Source organism: Oenanthe melanoleuca, chromosome 1A (genome assembly GCF_029582105.1).
Source record: "Oenanthe melanoleuca isolate GR-GAL-2019-014 chromosome 1A, OMel1.0, whole genome shotgun sequence".
Classification (NCBI taxonomy): Eukaryota; Metazoa; Chordata; class Aves; order Passeriformes; family Muscicapidae; genus Oenanthe; species Oenanthe melanoleuca.
Window position 1 is genome coordinate 18542235 of NC_079334.1, and position 18820 is coordinate 18561054.

Below are 18820 nucleotides of genomic sequence, written 5' to 3' on the forward strand. Positions count from 1 at the left end.
GTCGGATCCCAGTCCGAGCGGGCGGCGGCCGCCGGAGGTCTCGAGATGATCGCTCCAAGGCTGCAATACCGGAGTATGTGATCATATGGAAGCCTGGTTGCTGATTTAGGGATGTATCCTGGAAGGTAATAAGTCTTATGAGGAATGACTGAGGCGACTGGGTGTGTTTAGCCTAGGGAAAAGGAAACAGCAGGGAGACCTTATCGCTCTCCATGATGATCTGAAAAGGAACTTGTAGCCAGGTGGGGGGTCAGTCTCTTAACCCAGGTAACAAGTAGAGAAGAAAAGGAAATGCTCCAAGTTGCACCAGGGTAGGTTTGTACTGGATAGAAGAAAACAACTTCATCACAGAAGGGTTTGTCGAGCATTGGAAGAGGCTGCCTAGGGAAGTGGCTGAGTCACCATCCCTGGAACTATTTAAAACATTTCAAAGTGCAGAAGGTGGCACTCAGGGACATTGTTCAGTGGTGGACTCGGCAGGGCTGGGTTGACAATGGACTTGACAACCTTAAAGATGTGTTTCAACCTAGACAATCCTGCAATTCTATGACTGTAGAGCCTGTAAAATGAAAAGCCGTATTCTGATGGGCATGTGTGTTTCATGAGTGCCTCCCATAACCATTAGGTATGCTGAGTCTCTGAAATGCATCAGGTGTGTTGGACATGCAAGTACTTAAAACAGCTCCACAACAGTGATGCCAAGTTGCTTTAGAGGAATTTCCTGCACTGTAGGGATTGTATGGCCATTTTCCTTGGCTTCCGTCCACTTTTGAACCAGGGTATGAACTGGAACTAGGTTTGTCTTTATTCATAATTTGTTCTAGCACCTGTTATGAGGCTATTAAAATATGTTCTTTTCACATCCCGAAATTAGAGACCTGCTCTTGGTTACTCCATATGTGAAACATGCTGAAGTCCCACCATTTTGTAAGTGTGATAGCAATAATATCCATCCATATTACTGCTGAGGAACTGAGTCCCTGGCATGGGTGGTACATGCAAAAAGTCCATAGCACATAAATCTGTGGTTCTTTGGGACAGTTGTTTCACATAGGACTAGACATGACATAGTGCATATACTTGTGGATTGTTTTGGGTATGTTCTGATTTCCCCAAAAGTGACCTTGAAGTATTCCAAATAAAAAACAGCAGCCAATACCCACATCTAAAGCTATTTACCCTGAGCCTATGGGTTGTTTTGGTGAGTACTTCCACAGCTGCTTCAGACAGAATCCAGTCAATCACTTGGCAGGGGAAAGCCCATGAAGGAATAAGGGCAGCCTCTTTCATGCTGAGTGGATTGCCGACCTTTTGGGTTACAAAGGAGATGAAGACCGGTGACGCCGGCCAAGTCATTGCACATGGTGGGGGGATGAAGCCGAAGACTCGAGCGGAGGAGAGAGGCTGGGTCAGGAGGCGACCGTACGGCTGTAGAAGCCCAGAGGTTCTTCATGTAGGTGCTTACTGGAGGCAGCAGCTCGAGCCGTTCCTGTGATACTGCACGGAAATACGGAGCGAGATGTCAGACTGTGCTGTGGGAAAGGCGGGGCCGGAGCGGTAGGAAGCCTGGTCAGACACTGTGAGCAGGGGCTGTGGGCAGGTGTGTCAAGCGCGGGCCCCTCACGTCACTGGAGCCGTGCAGGGGCTGCGCTTCCAGCAGGGAAAGCCTTTGGCCCTGGGTGTGTGACTGCCAGTTTTGGGAATGGTCAGACCGGGAAGTTTCTGTAACACCATGGCAGACTCAGAAAGTACTTTCTGGTAAATGGGGCTAAGCTGGCACCGACACAGAGGCATACAGACATGCATGCAGACGGCCTGTGTGAAAACGTAGTACAGAAAGCAAAATACTTGTCAAGTTTGGTGTAATTCTCAACATTGTACTGCTACAGGGATGCCACTGGGTAGTTCAGCTACCATATAATTTGGGGGTGATGCCATGGTACAGTATGCCATAGGGTATTTGGCTAATGGAACACCTTTCCAGAACATTTCTTCCTATCTTTAGAAACTACTCAAAAAACAGATAGCAAACAAAACCTAATTCAAACAGGAATGCATTTCACTATGGCTAGCAGTAAAAATATTTATTGCAATGGAAGGGGAATATAGTACCACTTTTTAGAGAGGTGATTCAGCCCTTTGAAATATTTTCTTTTCCTTCATCACTAAGAATGGTGCATACAATAACATTTTTATTTCCCTTTCCAGAATAAATCTTCACAGCTTTATCAAATGTTTGCTTCTGGCAGTATTCTCCTGTACTGAGGTGACTGATGTGCAGTCACTTTCATTAGTTGATTCTCAGTGTATTAGCAGTGTTCTGTTTATTAGACCTGTTCTCTAGAAAGAAGAGCCAAAACAATAACAACAATAATTTTAAAAAATGGAAAAATGCTCTTTTGCTGAAACCACAGCTAAGTAGGTTCAGGTTGCAAACCCTAAGTTTCTATGAGTATTAGGAAATTACCATTAGTAACCATTTTGAGAGTGTGTCTATTGTCAGTCTGACCATTTAATAGAGAAATGGAAAGCAAAGTGCATTTTTTAACTGGATATATTTGTTTTCTTGCAGCCATCTTAGAAGAAAGGCAAGTTTTCATTTACAACATGGCAACACGGGGTAAACACAAGTCATCTCTGTGCTCTTCAGGAGGATTCAATCTCAACTTTTCAAGTGGACACATGCTCAGCCACAAATAGTTTGGTTTTTGCAGATTACTCCCCAGCTAAGACCAGGAGACCCTAATTCCATGTCAAATATTTCAGAATGTTATCAATAAAAAACCCTCTGATTACAATGTCAGCTCTAGTTAGTGACTTTGATAGCTGGATGGGCTAAAATTCACTTTTTAAAGATAAGGGGATGCTGATGGGGTCACAGAGTCCCATGTGTTGGAGTCAGTGAGTTAGGGTCTCTCTGAATTCTTCAGAGAGGAATCAGAGTGTAGGCATTGAATAAGGTTTAGTAGGAGCTGCAGTGTTTTTAGGAAGTGGAAGGCCTCAAATACCACAGTAGCAGAGAGTGTTCTGCTGAAGGTTGTAAACACATTGGTGTCTTAGTAGGCCTGTAGTTGTAGACAGGACTTAGACATAATAGAGTAATGGTAAGAATATTGCTTCCATTTCTTAGATAGAACAAGATAGATTCTATGCCTAGTTCCGTACGTAACCTGGTGAGTTAAGAAACTAGAATTCTAATAGGTTAAGAAGTAGTGGTCTGAGCTTGCATCTTAGCTGTTGGAGAAATCCTATATACCAGTATGTATGGGGAGAGTTGCTTTTAGCCATTTGGCTTTTAGCCACTTGCTTTAACCATTCTGGCTTCCAGCCACTTGCTTATTGCTGCTGCTTTTGCCATTGTTTGCCATTGCTTTTGCTATTGCCTGTTGAGACTGATGTGCTTTGTAATAAATAACCTTGTAACTATTAGCTGCTTTGCTTATTTAAGATTACCTGACAGGTAAGAGCCTAAGAGCTCAGAGTTAGGTGCCATAGAGCACCTGGGGGTCAGAAAGAACCCCGCTCCAGATTCCACATCTGGTGCCCCGTGGCTGTAGCCACAACATGGGTACAACAGGAACTGTTCATTCTTTACCAGCCAAAAAAGATGCAAAAGAAATAGCCAGTCTCTGTCACTAAAGCAACTGTCAGCTGTTTTTAATCAATCTTTGTTCCTACTATTTCCTTAATTGTATTGGCTCAGGGCGCTGTTGAAGACATCAAAGTGTTTGTTTTTACTTTTGTTCTATTTCTATTTTAATTTAATTTTTATAGTTCCTTTTTGGATTTAGGTTTGTGGTTTGTTTTTTTTTCTTTTTTTTTTTTTTTTTTTTTGTATTTCCTATTCTCTTGCTTTTTCTGTTCAATGTTCTCTATGTTTATCTGTAGTTTCTCAGTATCATCTAACAGCAGCCGTATTCTTCTCCTGTCTTCATGAAATGTTTCATTCCTGTTCCTGAATTCTTGTTTCATTACAAGACTTGTGTACTACAGGAAGATTTCCAAATAGGGCTTAAGTGTGACTTAAGTGGTGCATAAGCACTGGTATTTGGATTAGTGTGCTATAGGTACACCTTTCCTTCAACATGATTCACTGTAGCTGGATAATTTAGCTCACAATCTTTGTACAGCTAAATGGCAGTCTGAAATTCTCCCTTGCCAATATGGAAAATTCCCTGTTGGACCACCTGGTGTATTTTTTCTGCCAGGAAGGAAGTGCCAGTAAAGACTAGGGCTAATAATATTATGCTGCTAAGCATCTGGTTTGGTATACCTGCTTTGCAACTGCTGTATTTATAGGAGTGGTACAACTTAGAAAAGCTGCCTGGGAGGACTGCATGTCTCAGTAGTGCTGACTGAGGCTTTGAAGGGGACAGGGTAGTTAGCATGTGTGCTGCAGACAGTGACTTCAGCAGCTTTTGCTCTAAGTGGAGAGCTGCAGCTGGGGCTGGTGCATTGGTGTGCTGCCTCTGGAGCCTTCTACGCTCATTGGGTAGTTGCTGAGTCAAGTGGGGACAGTTTTACTTGCTCCTAGTCCAGCCTGACACACCATATCCCATGCACACAGTAGGATTAACAGCCAGCTTTCTGCTACGATACTTTGTGTCTTTTTCCTAATTACTTAAGATCAGACAAGTATCATAGCATGGATGGAAAAAGGATACAAAGGAGGCTCTTTCAATCTCAGTTTATTCCATGGCGATGGTGTGGCCGGGAAGAGGGCGAGACTCTCTCCGAACCAGGTATTCAGGAGAGGGGAATGGGAGGGGCCTTGGCTGGCGGCCAACGGGATGAGGACGCAGGGGGACTAGGATCAGAATACCCGAGCCTTCGGTGGGCTACAAGGTCACAGGGGAAGGTCACAGGACTGGAAGGAGGACATGAACTGGAGACTAGCCGGAAAGAGGTTGCAGGGTATGCTGATTTCATTTCTTTTACCACATTTACCGAATTACAACAGCTTTCCATTAAGAATGTACAAGGGATTTCTTTTGGCTTCCTCTAAGTGATGAACAAGATATGTCATTTTCAATATGGTAAAAGAGTTACTGCATGAGATTGGCTCAGTTGGTCAGAGAATGGTGCTACCACCACCAAGGTTATGGGTTCAGTCCCTTCATGGGCTGTTCACTTAAGAGCTGGACTTGATGATGCCTTGTGGGTCCCTTCCAACTCAGAATCTTCTGTGATACTGTGATTCAGAAGAGGAATAGCGCTCGGGTGGAATTGGTGTCGCGGGCATTTAGTGCTGCGGGGGTGCCGCTGTCAGCCTTGGGTGAATGGGTGGCAAGAAAAGACAGCAAGGAGCAAAGGGCATGGAGGGGAGTTCAGATGCCATCTAGTTACGTGCCTGATCAGATGCTGAGGAACACGTCTGGCCCAGGCAGCTGGGCTCGCGAGCTGCCGACTGATGCAGGGTAAGCGTTGGGTGGGAGCCCGAGGCAAGAGGCCGTGAAGTGCCAACCTTCGGGATATCCAAGGGCGCGAAGATGGGTGACGCTAGTCCTGTGAACAGACTCCGAGAGACACGGCTGGAGCCTGGAATTGCCGACCTCTTGGGTTACAAAGGAGATGGAGACCGGTGACACCGGCGAAGTCATTGCTCGTGGTGGGGAGGGAAGAACCGAAGACTCGGGCAGAAGAGAGAGACTGGGTCAGGAAAAGACTGAGGCAGAACTAATATTTTTTGCTCTGGAAAGGCGATCCTGGGGCAAATGAAACTTCTTTGAAAGTCGAGCAAATCCAGTTTCAAGTTCATCAGTGGCTGTGGGGAAAAGAGAACATTCCTTATGTTACTTTTACAGCATACAGGAAGAAATAAAGCACTCTAAGAACATTTTACATGACTTGAGAGTCTCTAAGCCTGAATGAGGCTTCAAAACTTCCAAGGACACCAAACAAGGGAAGAGCTGGGCAAAAGGAAGAAACATTTTGTGCACATTTGCTTCTCAGTCAACAGCATTTGTAAAGCTAGCGACAGACGTTCTGGAGGCGACACAGTGAACATCTTCTGGGACTGCACACGACTGCAGTGGCCCTTAGCAGTGCCTGTTAGCAAAGCTCCTGCAGAGCTCTTCAGCCTCAAGGCTTTGCTTTCCTTAAACGTTCTTTTTTAAAAACTTTTTTTAAACTGTGCTTTTTTGGAACACTACAGCTACACAGCTGCAGCCCCTGCAAAGCAGAGACTCTGGAGGACCAGCTGTCCTGAAGCAGGTGGATTTCCTCTTTGGACTCCTGGCCTCAAATTGTAGATGGTTTTATGCCCCATGCTGCAAGCACTGAACTCATGTTTGCCTAAACACTACTGAACAATCTCTTCCTGAAGAAATGTTCTCTTTTGTCCCTGATCATGTGCTTCTGACATATTCAAAACTAGACTGCCAACATCTAGGCTACAAAGACAAGCAAGAAGAATCATATAATCATAGCAAGAAAAATAAAAATCTAACAGCAAAGAACATGTATGGTATGGTTTAGTACTGAATGCAATCCATGTACAGGGAAGGAAGGGATGGCTGAAGTCTATAAAGATCTATAAAAATCTGCGGGCTTCTTGATGTTTTTGCTGGAAATGAACTCTAGTGAAGGGCAACTTCATCTTCAACCAAGTGTTTCTGTTTGAGCCAGTGGATTAATTTTCTTTCTGTTTTTCCGTAGGCAAGTGCATAACATTCTATGCAATATTTTGGGAAGCAGGAACTTTTCAAATTCAAGTCTAAAATGGAGAGCTAGCAGAAAAACATCTCTGTGCTTAGCAGAGGAAGATGAAAGTAATGGCTTGAAAGCTGTCAAGACATAGAAACAGTCACCTTTTTCCTTTAAAACACTCCCAATGTAATGATACATTACCTTTTTCCATTTTCTTAGAGAGTTTTTCCTCCTGTTCCAGCTGTACCTAGAATTATACATCAAACATACAGTTAAGACATAATATGACTCAAATGTAACTGCTACAACTCCTAAAACATTTTTACAACCCACAGACAACGTGATAAAACCTAAAAGTATCATGGCAAATGGAGATGATGGCCTGTGGTGGCCAAGATGCCAAAGGCCTTGGACCAGGTGAGCTGTGTGGAGAGGCTGAGAGAGCTGTGCCTGTTTCTTTCCTGGAGTAGACAAAGCTCAGGCCACCTTGTCTGTGGGTATTAAGTACCAGGAGGGTGGAGTAACAGAGATGGAGCCAAACTCTTCTCAGTGGTGCCAAAAGAACAACTCCCCTCAAGCCTCAAGTATTTTTCAAGCATGGACAAGCAGCAGTAAAATCCTGCTTTGACTTAAATACTTTGTGCCTTTGACCCTCTTGAAAATTTTTACAGGACCAAAAGCTTTGAGGACCAAAACTCTTCAGCCTTATATTGTACAGCTGTGCACTGTTTTAAGGATTAGCAGTTGCTTTGGCCTATTAGACAATGTGGACCAATAAATGGATTTTAACTTCATGCTAAGAGGGAGAACCTTGCACACTGCCACTCTCCAGCAGGAGTCAGGAATGGTATTTCAAAATGCTTACCTTGGCCACAGAGGCTACAAGCCTCCTTCTTGATGACAAGCACTTCTTATGTTGCCTTTGCAAGCTGTCTCCTGCACTCACACTACTGTCCAGTCCTGAATGGCTGCCAAGATGTCCCAGTGCACTTGAACGCAGAACTGGAGCTGCAGCCAGACCTCCTCTGACAGTGCTGCCTGTGACTGACGATTGCTTTTTAAGGCGCTTCCAGAGGTGCTTAGCATTGGCTTTATCAAGGCTCTCTTTAGCTCTGAAACATTCCAAAGCACACAAAGAGTTACCTTTGGTAGTAACACTTTCCCAAAGTTAGTCTCCAGGTCCTTGAGTATTATTTGACTTCTGAGATGAAGAGCCTCCAAAAATAGCACATCATTTGACCTGAGCTTGTTTACAGGGCCTGTTTCTAAGACATCACCAGGTGCAAGGAGCAGCAAGTGTTGCCAACGCCTAGGACTGCTCAGCATGAGGGCTTGGATGCCTTCTGTGAAAGCCCTGTGTTTACATAGCTTCTTCTGGAAGGCACCAGCAAAACAACTCTGGGCTGGCCCCCCTTCCCAAGGGAAGCTCAAAGCTCAGAGCCACTGCTTAAACAGAAGCCAATAAAGATAATTTCTAGTTTTCCTTCACAGAATCTAATGCTGTTTTCTGAGGGGCCTATTCATACTCAAAGTTTTATTTATGGCAGCAATGATGGCAGAACTAATCTTTCTTTCCTATTCATACTCAAAGGGTAATGGACATGAAATTGATCTTTGGCGTGGTATGCAGGATGAAGAAATGATACAGACTGCTAAAAAAAAGCTACCAGTTAAAACAATATCAACTTGAAAAGTATGCTGTTAATGCAATAATGTTGCTACTGTGGTGTTCCTGCTGAAACACTAAAGAGAAATGAAGAGAAGGCTGATGAAGGGGAAGGGTCTTGCACCAGAATTATGGCATCTCATGCTTCCACACATGATGCTGAGCAGGTGGAGAAGAGTGATTTGGAAGGAAGATGCATGAGGAAACAGGAGTCACTTTTATTACCACTCCAAAAAATATGGACTTGCCTTTCCACTTTCTTTGCTAGGCATCGTCTAGTTTTCGCTTCCTCCGGATACAGCTCCTTGTCCTCTTCCACTTCTGCCTGTGCACATTTTTTTTTGGGAAAGTACTGTCTTGTGGAGTCTTTTTTTATCTTGTCCAATTCACATTCAGGATGTCCAATTCTGTCTTTTAGCTGGTTTCTCCGAGAAGCATGATGACTTGCTTTGATGTGTTCCAGTCTCTCCTGGGAGGCTGCCTGTGCCTGAAAGAGACAGTGCACCTTCAACCACCACAAAGAAAAAGAGAACTCTCCCCACCTGTCAATTGTATGTACCCAAGTTCAAGGGCCCAGCTTGGCTCAGAGAGGCAGCTGTGCCTCCTCACTACCATCAGCAATCAAGGCAGAACCCTGAGCTACTACTATAAGTAATTCTTTTCACTTAGGATGAAGCCCAAAGCAGGACTACTATTCAAAGCTACTAATGAAAGGCCACTATTTCTGTAGGACAGGCCATAGAGAACACTCTAAGGCCACTTGCTATGAAAGCCAAGTAGATCCTAGGCTGCTTTCTGAGCAGCCTCTATTCAGCAGAATAGAGAAGGAACTGATCTCCCCTTGGCTCTCTGGGAAAAATACACATTTCCCTATAGAAATAGGTAACTAGGCTCAGGAGTCATGAAAAGAGAAATTTACGACCAGCTTACTGAGGTAGTGGCTTGACGCTCTCTCTGCAGGGCTTCAATCCTGCTGCTTTGTTGTTGGACAGTTGCTTCCAAACAGGTCTTTTCAAATCCAAGGCTTAACAAGAAATAAAGGCCTTATTATAAAAATCTGCCAGAGCACCAATTAAAAAAAAAAAAAAACCAGACTAAAACATACGAAATCAAAAGCATCATTCAAAACCATAATGATTTACTGTGATGCAACAAGGCTACCCAGCTATCTATTGTGGTTTCCAACCAACTTGTGTAGGCAACAGACACTTGGTTCCACTGTGTTCACTCACCGTTGCATCTCTTCTTGCAGTTGTTTCACTGTCTCCAAATTTTTCAACACCTGGTCCTGCAGTTTCTTGGCAAAAGCTGTTGTTTCTCTTTCCTTCTCCTCCAAGGCAGCCATTAGGTTCTGAACACAACGCTCAGAATTTAGATATTTCTTTTCCATCTCCTGCAACTGTAAAGCCACAGAAAGAATCCACAGTTGTCAGGTGAGCTTTTATACAGAGGAGTCAGCTGCTGCAGATACCTGCCCAAGGAACTGTAATCGTCTCAAGTACTTGTCAATACTGTCTTGTTCTTTTTCAAGGTGTATTGGCAGAAATAGGTACCCACAGCTTCATTCTAAAGGCACAGGCTTTCCCTAACTCTGCTCAAACCCTTATGCAAGTACAGGTTGCCTTTCTAGGTCAGCCTTGTGGCTCCTAGTAACTGCCAGTGAAGATTTGGATGTGGATTGCTCTAGAGCTGCATTGGCAACCTTCTGCTGCAGCTGTGGCACTGCGTTCTAGGGCAATGGTGTTCCACAGGCATGAGGTTTGCGCTGAGCATATTATGGGGGCTTTTACTTCTTCAGTTGCAGAATTATGCCTGTCTCCAGAGTGAATTCCAACAAAGAAATGCTGCTGGCTACCAAGAGGTAGCCAAAAAAACCAATGATCTCTCCCTCCTCCTTTTCCAGCTAAGCAGCCCCATGCTGCCAGGGGGAAGCAGGGAAAACTTCTCTGCTTCTATTCAAAACTAGAAATGCCACTCAAAGGCCACTTGCTGTGAAAGCAAGGTTCTCAGCTGCTTTCTGAGAAGCCTGTATTTCAAAGAATGCAGGAACCAAGCTCCCCTTGGCTCTCCAGGAAAACCTCACCATAAAATGTACCCACAGAAATTGGTAATTAGGCTCAGGAGTCATGAAAAGCGAAATTTATGAGCAGCTTACTGAGGCAGAGGCTGGTAGGTCTCTCTGCAGGCTTCAAACCTGTCGTTCTGTTGCTGGATAGCGGCTTCCAATCTGGCATTCTGAATTTCAAGGCTTAAAAAGAAATACAGGTCTTATTGCCAGAACCCACAAGAACAAGCACCAATTCCAGATAAACAGTGAAGTTACACAGCCAAAGAGTACCACTCAAGATCAGAGTATCTCTCCTGTGGTTTCCACCCAGACTCTGCAAGCAACAGACACCTCGTCTCACTGTGTTGTTCCCTCACCGTGTCACGTGTTCTTCCAGTTCTTTCACAGTAGTCTGGTAGTCAAAATATGCTGACACCTGGTTCTGGGCAGCAGCTACCTCTTGTCTGTCTTTCTCATCCAAGGCAGCCATCAAGTTCTGAACACAACGCTCAGAATTTAAATATTTCTCTTCCATCTCCTGCAACTGTAAAGCCACAGAAAGAATCCACAGTTGTCAGGTGAGCTTTTATACAGAGGAGTCAGCTGCTGCCCAAGCATTCACAGCTGCAGATACCGGCCCATACCCTCTGCCCAAGGAACTGTAATCGTCTCAAGTATGAGCAGCTTACTGAGGCAGAGGCTTGCTGGTCTCTCTGCAGGTCTTCAGTCCTGTTGCTTTGTTGGTGGACAGTGGCTTCCAATCTGGCATTCTGAATTTCAAGGCTTAAAGAGACATATCGGTCTTATTAAAGAAAATTCTCCAAGGAGAGCACCAATTCCAGATGTACAATGTGAAGAAACAAAATCAAAAGCAAGAGTGTCCTTCAAAATCAGAGTATGTGTCCTGTTGTTTCCTCCCAATTCCTGCAAGCAACAGACACCCCAACCCACTTGTTGTTCCCTCACCACAGCATGTGTTCTTCCAGTTGTTTCACAGTACTCTGGTACTCAACGTATGCTGACAGCTGGTCCTCCAGTTCCAGGGTAGCAGCTACCTCTTGTCTCTCTTTCTCATCCGAGGCAGCCATCAAGTTCTGAACACAACGCTCAGAATTTAGATATTTCTCTTCCATCTCCTGCAACTGTAAAGCCACAGAAAGAATCCACAGTTGTCAGGTGAGCTTTTATACAGAGGAGTCAGCTGCTGCCCAAGATTCATGTGCTGCAGATACCAGCCCATACCCTCTGCCCAAGGAACTGCAATCATCTCCAGTACCTTCAGAGCTTTGATTCTACTAGCAAATGAACACAAGCTGTGTTACTTCCTATTCTTCTACAGCAGCCTCTCCCATCCCTCCACAGATTCCCTAGAGCCTGGTTCTAAGCACTGACACTGCTGCTCCAAGCCTTCTGGGGACCTGTGGTGATGCTCTTTGTATTCACTTAATTTGCTACTGCATGAAAGCATGAACTGACATGCTTTGATTCCCAAAGAAGGAAGGAGTCTTGGAAGTGTCAGAGGAAAACTGCTCCAGTGCACCTGCTCTGGAGCACAGCACGCTGCCAGGGGAGCATGGGGAGTTTTCTCAAGTGGCGGAGACGACAAATGCAGCACTGAGAGAGGTGCCAGCTCCCACTGAGGGGGAAGCAGTGGATCCCTGAGGAATGGCAGCTTTGCCTCAGTGTGGTGGGGCCAGAAGAGACAGCAGCAGTTATATCCCAGTGAGCACCATTTCAGAAAGGCTCCCAGGTTAACTGCACCGTCAGACCTGCTCTGGAGTTTGGACACTGGGCTGCTTGGGGAGTGTTCTTAAACCAGGATGACCTCGAATGTGGAGCAGAGAGAGGAATCCCACGCCCCTGACCGTGAAGTGGGGAAACCCTGAGGAGAGGCAGCTCTAACTCATCATGGTGGGGGGAGAAGAGGCAGAAGGGACAGAGGTAGATTAAAGCGCAATATATCCACTACTTATTTAGGTCTCTCTCCTTCTGTCTTTTGCCAATTTTCACCATGAACAGGAAAGCAACAAGCACACCATAATTTACTTCTGTTGGGACAGGCTTTCCATACCTCCACTTTAACCTTCTCCAACTCTCCTTGCAAGTGCAGCTTGTCTTCCTGCAAGTGCAGGTTCTCTTCCTGCAAGCGCAGGTTCTCTTCCTCCACATCAGCCTCATGGCTTGTAGTAACCGCAAGAGCAGTCCTAAGCATCCAAAATTTGATAGGAAACATGTCCAATTTGGCATAGTTTTTCCCTGATTGCTCCCAAATCAACTGTTTCCCCCTTTCCTATAAGCACAGTGAAAGGAAAGCCAAGTACATGTAAGCTTGGAGAATGCAGCCTAGAAGGGACCTCAGGACGTCCCACTGCCTCCCCAGTGCAGCCTCAACTATCATGTCAGGCCTTGCTATTTAGGGCTCCTTCTGCTGCTCTTCAAAATCCCCCTGGATGCATCTGCACCAACTCCTGGGGCAAGCTCTTCAACTGCCTGACCATTACACGGCAAGACATTTTGTCTTTTCCTGTGGTTGGAACCAAACATTTCCCTTTGGACAAGTTGCTTCTCTTTCTCCCAATGCTCCCATTCGTGCCACTTAATGCACCAACTGTTCTTTGCTTAAAGCCCCCTCTCCTGTCGAGCAACCTTGCTGCTGAGCTAATGGCAAGTTTCCCAGTGAGTTCTGGTATGTGTGGGGAGAGCACACCACAGAGAACACTTAATGACAGTCCTCAGTGGACAAAGTACAAGAGTACTGAGGGTTGGAGAGCAGCCAAGAGCAGACCTGCATTTACCAGTCACATGGGGATCTGCTTCCATGTGGCTCTTCCTTCTTTTTCTAAGCTCATTCCCACACCTCTCCTCAGTCACACTTGCTGACAGCTGAGGAGGCCTGTGTACTGTTTAGACAAATCCCTCACCTTTCACACTGCTCAGCAGCATACCCATCACCTGCTTTTCTTAGAAGACACTGCATTTCTTCATGCTTTTTGGAGACAAGATTTAAGGGGGTATATCCCTCCTGAAAGAAGAGAGAATCTCCATTAGAAAAACAAAGAGAAGCTCAGCACCTGTTCAAAAGAGAAGCTTTACCCGCATGCCAAGGTTACCTGGTTCTCAGCATCACTACTGGCATTGTGCTCAAGCAACAGCCCTGCTACAGTGGTGTTACCAGACAGGACAGCCAGGTGAAGGGCAGTGTTTCCATCAGCATCTGCCAGATTTGGGTCAGCACCATGTTCTAGCAGAACAGCCACACATTTCTTTTGCTGGCACTGTACTGCCTGGGAATAACACACAAAAAAGGGGGGAAGACTTTCAACATTTTGTGTCACTCTTGTCACAACTCCCTCATCTCCTGAATGTTGGAATTGAAGGACATCTTCAAAGATTTAGCTAACAGAGGCCTAAGCCACACCAGGTAACAACATGCATGCTTCTATGGCCCTTCTGTGTAAGGAATCATGCAAGACACCTCTCCTGTATGCACTGTCAATAAGCTCCACTTACAAGATCAGAACACAGTCCACTTACCCTCATCAGTGGCGTTCTTTTTAAGTTATCAGCCACATCCAGCTTGCAGTTCTTTCCTGCTAGATATCGAATGACATCTGCGTGGCCATTCGCAGAAGCAAGATGCAGAGGCGTCCTAAAAATGAAACAGATAGTCTCAACACAGAAAAAAAGATGATAAAATCAGTGTCCTTACACAGCCTTGGGGACCCTGCCCAGCCTCTCTGCCTCCCACTTGCTGCTGCTGCATCAGCCACCGGGCAGAAGAGAATGGGCGAGGTCCGAGCAGCTGCGAACAGCCCTACAGAGACACCACGGCAAAGCGGCAGGCCGGCAGCCTGCACTTCCAACAGTGCTCGAGCCGAGAAGGCAGCTCCAAGCCGTGAAAAGCTCTAGAGTTCACTCCTCTGCAGCTGACAGGACAAATCTCGCTTTTCAAGCCATTAGCTTGGACGCGATCCCACCCACGGCCTTAAGAGCGCTGCTTGCACACGGCATCCAAAGCTGCTGGGGGGGGGTTGGTCATCAGCACCATGCTGATGCTCTCGTTCTGCCTTTCCCTTACGAGAAGCCTGCCAAGAACTAGTGGAGCTCGGCTTAGAAAACGCCGCAGCAGCGCCTGCACAAGCAGCCAAGGTGTCCCCTCCGTGGCCCACAGAACTCACCGCCTCTGCTGGTCTGGCGGGTCGATGCCGACTCTCTTATAATACCAGCGCCACCGCCTCAGCCAGGCCAGGTCGCCGCGGGCAGCCGCGCGGTGCAGCCTGCCCTGGACCTTCTCCCTGTGCTCGGCGGCACCGCTGGCGGTGGCACAGGGCTGCCCAGACGGGCTGCTGGATGGCGACTGCTGTCGCCTATCGCTGAAGAGCCCCCTGAGTCTCTTCTGCAGGGCGTGAAACGCCATGGCCCTGCTGGGGGCAACCCGGCAGCAAGGAAGCACCCGGGCGCTGCTTGCCTCCGGGTGGGGATGGGGACTAGGGACAAGGAAATAAAGGGGATGAGGACAGGCACTAGGCAAAACGCAGACGAAGTCGCCCCACGCGGTGGCTGCGGCCAGAAGCCTCCGAGACGGCGGCACGGACGCGCAGTGCTCCCAACGCGGAACAAGCTGCTGCTCCCAGAGAGGGTTAGGCAGCTCTGAGCGCCGGCTCCGGGGAACGGCAGAACCGCGGCAGCAACAGAACCGCGGCAGCAGCATAACCACGGGCAACGAGAGAACCGCGTCCCCCACGAGCCTGCGGCGCCACGCGAGCCCGCGGCACGCGGGGAACGACCGAGGGCGGACACCTATGGAACGGGCGCGGGAACGGGCGCGGGAACGGGCGCGGCCTCGGCGGGCTCCCCGAAGGAGGCTGCGCGGGCCCGTGAGGCGGCCGACGGCCCCGGGCCCTGCCTGCCCTCGGGCGGCCCCGGGCTCTCCCTGCCCTCGGGCGGCCCCGGGCTCCGCCTGCCCTCGGGCGGCCCCGGGCTCTCCCTGCCCTCGGACGGCCCCGGGCTCCGCCTGCCCTCGGGCGGCCCCGGGCTCTCCCTGCCCTCGGGCGGCCCCGGGCTCCGCCTGCCCTCGGGCGGCCCCGGGCTCTCCCTGCCCTCGGTCGGCCCCGGGCTCCTCCTGCCCTCGGCCGGCCCCGGGCTCTCCCTGCCCTCGGCCGGCCCCGGGCCTCCCTGCCCTCGCGGCCCCGGGCTCTCCTGCCCTCGGGCGGCCCCGGGCTCTCCCTGCCCTCGGCCGGCCCGGGCTCTCCCTGCCCTCGGCCGGCCCCGGGCTCTGGGCACGGTCCGCGCTGCTCCGGCCGGGCCCGAGGCTGCGGCAGCGCTCCAGCAGCTCTCGCCTCTCTCGCTCTGGGCTCTGCCCTCAGCGCATGGCCAGGGCGCTGCTGCGCACACCTCCCCGAAATGGAGCTCAGGCTGGGGTCGGATCCCAGTCCGAGCGGGCGGCGGCCGCCGGAGGTCTCGAGATGATCGCTCCAAGGCTGCAATACCGGAGTATGTGATCATATGGAAGCCTGGTTGCTGATTTAGGGATGTATCCTGGAAGGTAATAAGTCTTATGAGGAATGACTGAGGCGACTGGGTGTGTTTAGCCTAGGGAAAAGGAAACAGCAGGGAGACCTTATCGCTCTCCATGATGATCTGAAAAGGAACTTGTAGCCAGGTGGGGGTCAGTCTCTTAACCCAGGTAACAAGTAGAGAAGAAAAGGAAATGCTCCAAGTTGCACCAGGGTAGGTTTGTACTGGATAAGAAGAAAACAACTTCATCACAGAAGGGTTTGTCGAGCATTGGAAGAGGCTGCCTAGGGAAGTGGCTGAGTCACCATCCCTGGAACTATTTAAAACATTTCAAAGTGCAGAAGGTGGCACTCAGGGACATTGTTCAGTGGTGGACTCGGCAGGGCTGGGTTGACAATGGGACTTGACAACCTTAAAGATGTGTTTCAACCTAGACAATCCTGCAATTCTATGACTGTAGAGCCTGTAAAATGAAAAGCCGTATTCTGATGGGCATGTGTGTTTCATGAGTGCCTCCCATAACCATTAGGTATGCTGAGTCTCTGAAATGCATCAGGTGTGTTGGACATGCAAGTACTTAAAACAGCTCCACAACAGTGATGCCAAGTTGCTTTAGAGGAATTTCCTGCACTGTAGGGATTGTATGGCCATTTTCCTTGGCTTCCGTCCACTTTTGAACCAGGGTATGAACTGGAACTAGGTTTGTCTTTATTCATAATTTGTTCTAGCACCTGTTATGAGGCTATTAAAATATGTTCTTTTCACATCCCGAAATTAGAGACCTGCTCTTGGTTACTCCATATGTGAAACATGCTGAAGTCCCACCATTTTGTAAGTGTGATAGCAATAATATCCATCCATATTACTGCTGAGGAACTGAGTCCCTGGCATGGGTGGTACATGCAAAAAGTCCATAGCACATAAATCTGTGGTTCTTTGGGACAGTTGTTCACATAGGACTAGACATGACATATAGTGCATATACTTGTGGATTGTTTTGGGTATGTTCTGATTTCCCCAAAAGTGACCTTGAAGTATTCCAAATAAAAAACAGCAGCCAATACCCACATCTAAAGCTATTTACCCTGAGCCTATGGGTTGTTTTGGTGAGTACTTCCACAGCTGCTTCAGACAGAATCCAGTCAATCACTTGGCAGGGGAAAGCCCATGAAGGAATAAGGGCAGCCTCTTTCATGCTGAGTGGATTGCCGACCTTTTGGGTTACAAAGGAGATGAAGACCGGTGACGCCGGCCAAGTCATTGCACATGGTGGGGGGGATGAAGCCGAAGACTCGAGCGGAGGAGAGAGGCTGGGTCAGGAGGCGACCGTACGGCTGTAGAAGCCCAGAGGTTCTTCATGTAGGTGCTCTCTGGAGGCAGCAGCTCGAGCCGTTCCTGTGATACTGCACGGAAATACGGAGCGAGATGTCAGACTGTGCTGTGGGAAAGGCGGGGCCGGAGCGGTAGGGAAGCCTGGTCAGACACTGTGAGCAGGGGCTGTGGGCAGGTGTGTCAAGCGCGGGCCCCTCACGTCGCTGGAGCCGTGCAGGGGCTGCGCTTCCAGCAGGGAAAGCCTTTGGCCCTGGGTGTGTGACTGCCAGTTTTGGGAATGGTCAGACCGGGAAGTTTCTGTAACACCCATGGCAGACTCAGAAAGTTACTTTCTGGTAAATGGGGCTAAGCTGGCACCGACACAGAGGCATACAGACATGCATGCAGACGGCCTGTGTGAAAACGTAGTACAGAAAGCAAAATACTTGTCAAGTTTGGTGTAATTCTCAACATTGTACTGCTACAGGGATGCCACTGGGTAGTTCAGCTACCATATAATTTGGGGGTGATGCCATGGTACAGTATGCCATAGGGTATTTGGCTAATGGAACACCTTTCCAGAACATTTCTTCCTATCTTTGAAACTACTCGAAAAACAGATAGCAAACAAAACCTAATTCAAACAGGAATGCATTTCACTATGGCTAGCAGTAAAAATATTTATTGCAATGGAAGGGGAATATAGTACCACTTTTTAGAGAGGTGATTCAGCCCTTTGAAATATTTTCTTTTCCTTCATCACTAAGAATGGTGCATACAATAACATTTTTATTTCCCTTTCCAGAATAAATCTTCACAGCTTTATCAAATGTTTGCTTCTGGCAGTATTCTCCTGTACTGAGGTGACTGATGTGCAGTCACTTTCATTAGTTGATTCTCAGTGTATTAGCAGTGTTCTGTTTTATTAGACCTGTTCTCTAGAAAGAAGAGCCAAAACAATAACAACAATAATTTTAAAAAATGGAAAAATGCTCTTTTGCTGAAACCACAGCTAAGTAGGTTCAGGTTGCAAACCCTAAGTTTCTATGAGTATTAGGAAATTACCATTAGTAACCATTTTGACAATGTGTCTATTGTCAGTCTGACCATTTAATAGAAAAATGGAAAGCAAAGTGCATTTTTTAACTGGATATATTTGTTTTCTTGCAGCCATCTTAGAAGAAAGGCAAGTTTTCATTTACAACATGGCAACACGGGGTAAACACAAGTCATCTCTGTGCTCTTCAGGAGGATTCAATCTCAACTTTTCAAGTGGACACATGCTCAGCCACAAATAGTTTGGTTTTTGCAGATTACTCCCCAGCTAAGACCAGGAGACCCTAATTCCATGTCAAATATTTCAGAATGTTATCAATAAAAAACCCTCTGATTACAATGTCAGCTCTAGTTAGTGACTTTGATAGCTGGATGGGCTAAAATTCACTTTTTAAAGATAAGGGGATGCTGATGGGGTCACAGAGTCCCATGTGTTGGAGTCAGTGAGTTAGGGTCTCTCTGAATTCTTCAGAGAGGAATCAGAGTGTAGGCATTGAACAAGGTTTAGTAGGAGCTGCAGTGTTTTTAGGAAGTGGAAGGCCTCAAATACCACAGTAGCAGAGAGTGTTCTGCTG

General features: G+C 47.4%; 2 protein-coding genes and 1 pseudogene across 2 annotated transcripts; all 3 read right to left on the reverse strand.

Annotated features, from left to right (window-relative positions):
* Window positions 1–18820, reverse strand: part of LOC130248584 (ankyrin repeat domain-containing protein 26-like) — a 75054-nt pseudogene that overhangs the window by 36422 nt on the left and 19812 nt on the right.
* Window positions 1238–10478, reverse strand: LOC130264680 (uncharacterized). The gene is made up of 8 exons (XM_056513049.1): window positions 10470–10478; window positions 9547–9713; window positions 9245–9338; window positions 8563–8801; window positions 7514–7760; window positions 6850–6895; window positions 5347–5505; window positions 1238–1497 (listed from the first exon to the last, which is right to left on the reverse strand). Exons 2-8 carry the CDS (start codon window positions 9702–9704, stop codon window positions 1238–1240), a joined length of 1203 nt encoding a protein of 400 aa, XP_056369024.1. The 5' UTR covers window positions 9705–9713; window positions 10470–10478.
* LOC130264685 (ankyrin repeat domain-containing protein 7-like) lies at window positions 12331–14092 on the reverse strand. Its single transcript, XM_056513063.1, has 4 exons — window positions 13896–14092; window positions 13472–13645; window positions 13283–13383; window positions 12331–12565 (listed from the first exon to the last, which is right to left on the reverse strand). Exons 1-4 carry the CDS (start codon window positions 13899–13901, stop codon window positions 12331–12333), a joined length of 516 nt encoding a protein of 171 aa, XP_056369038.1. The 5' UTR covers window positions 13902–14092.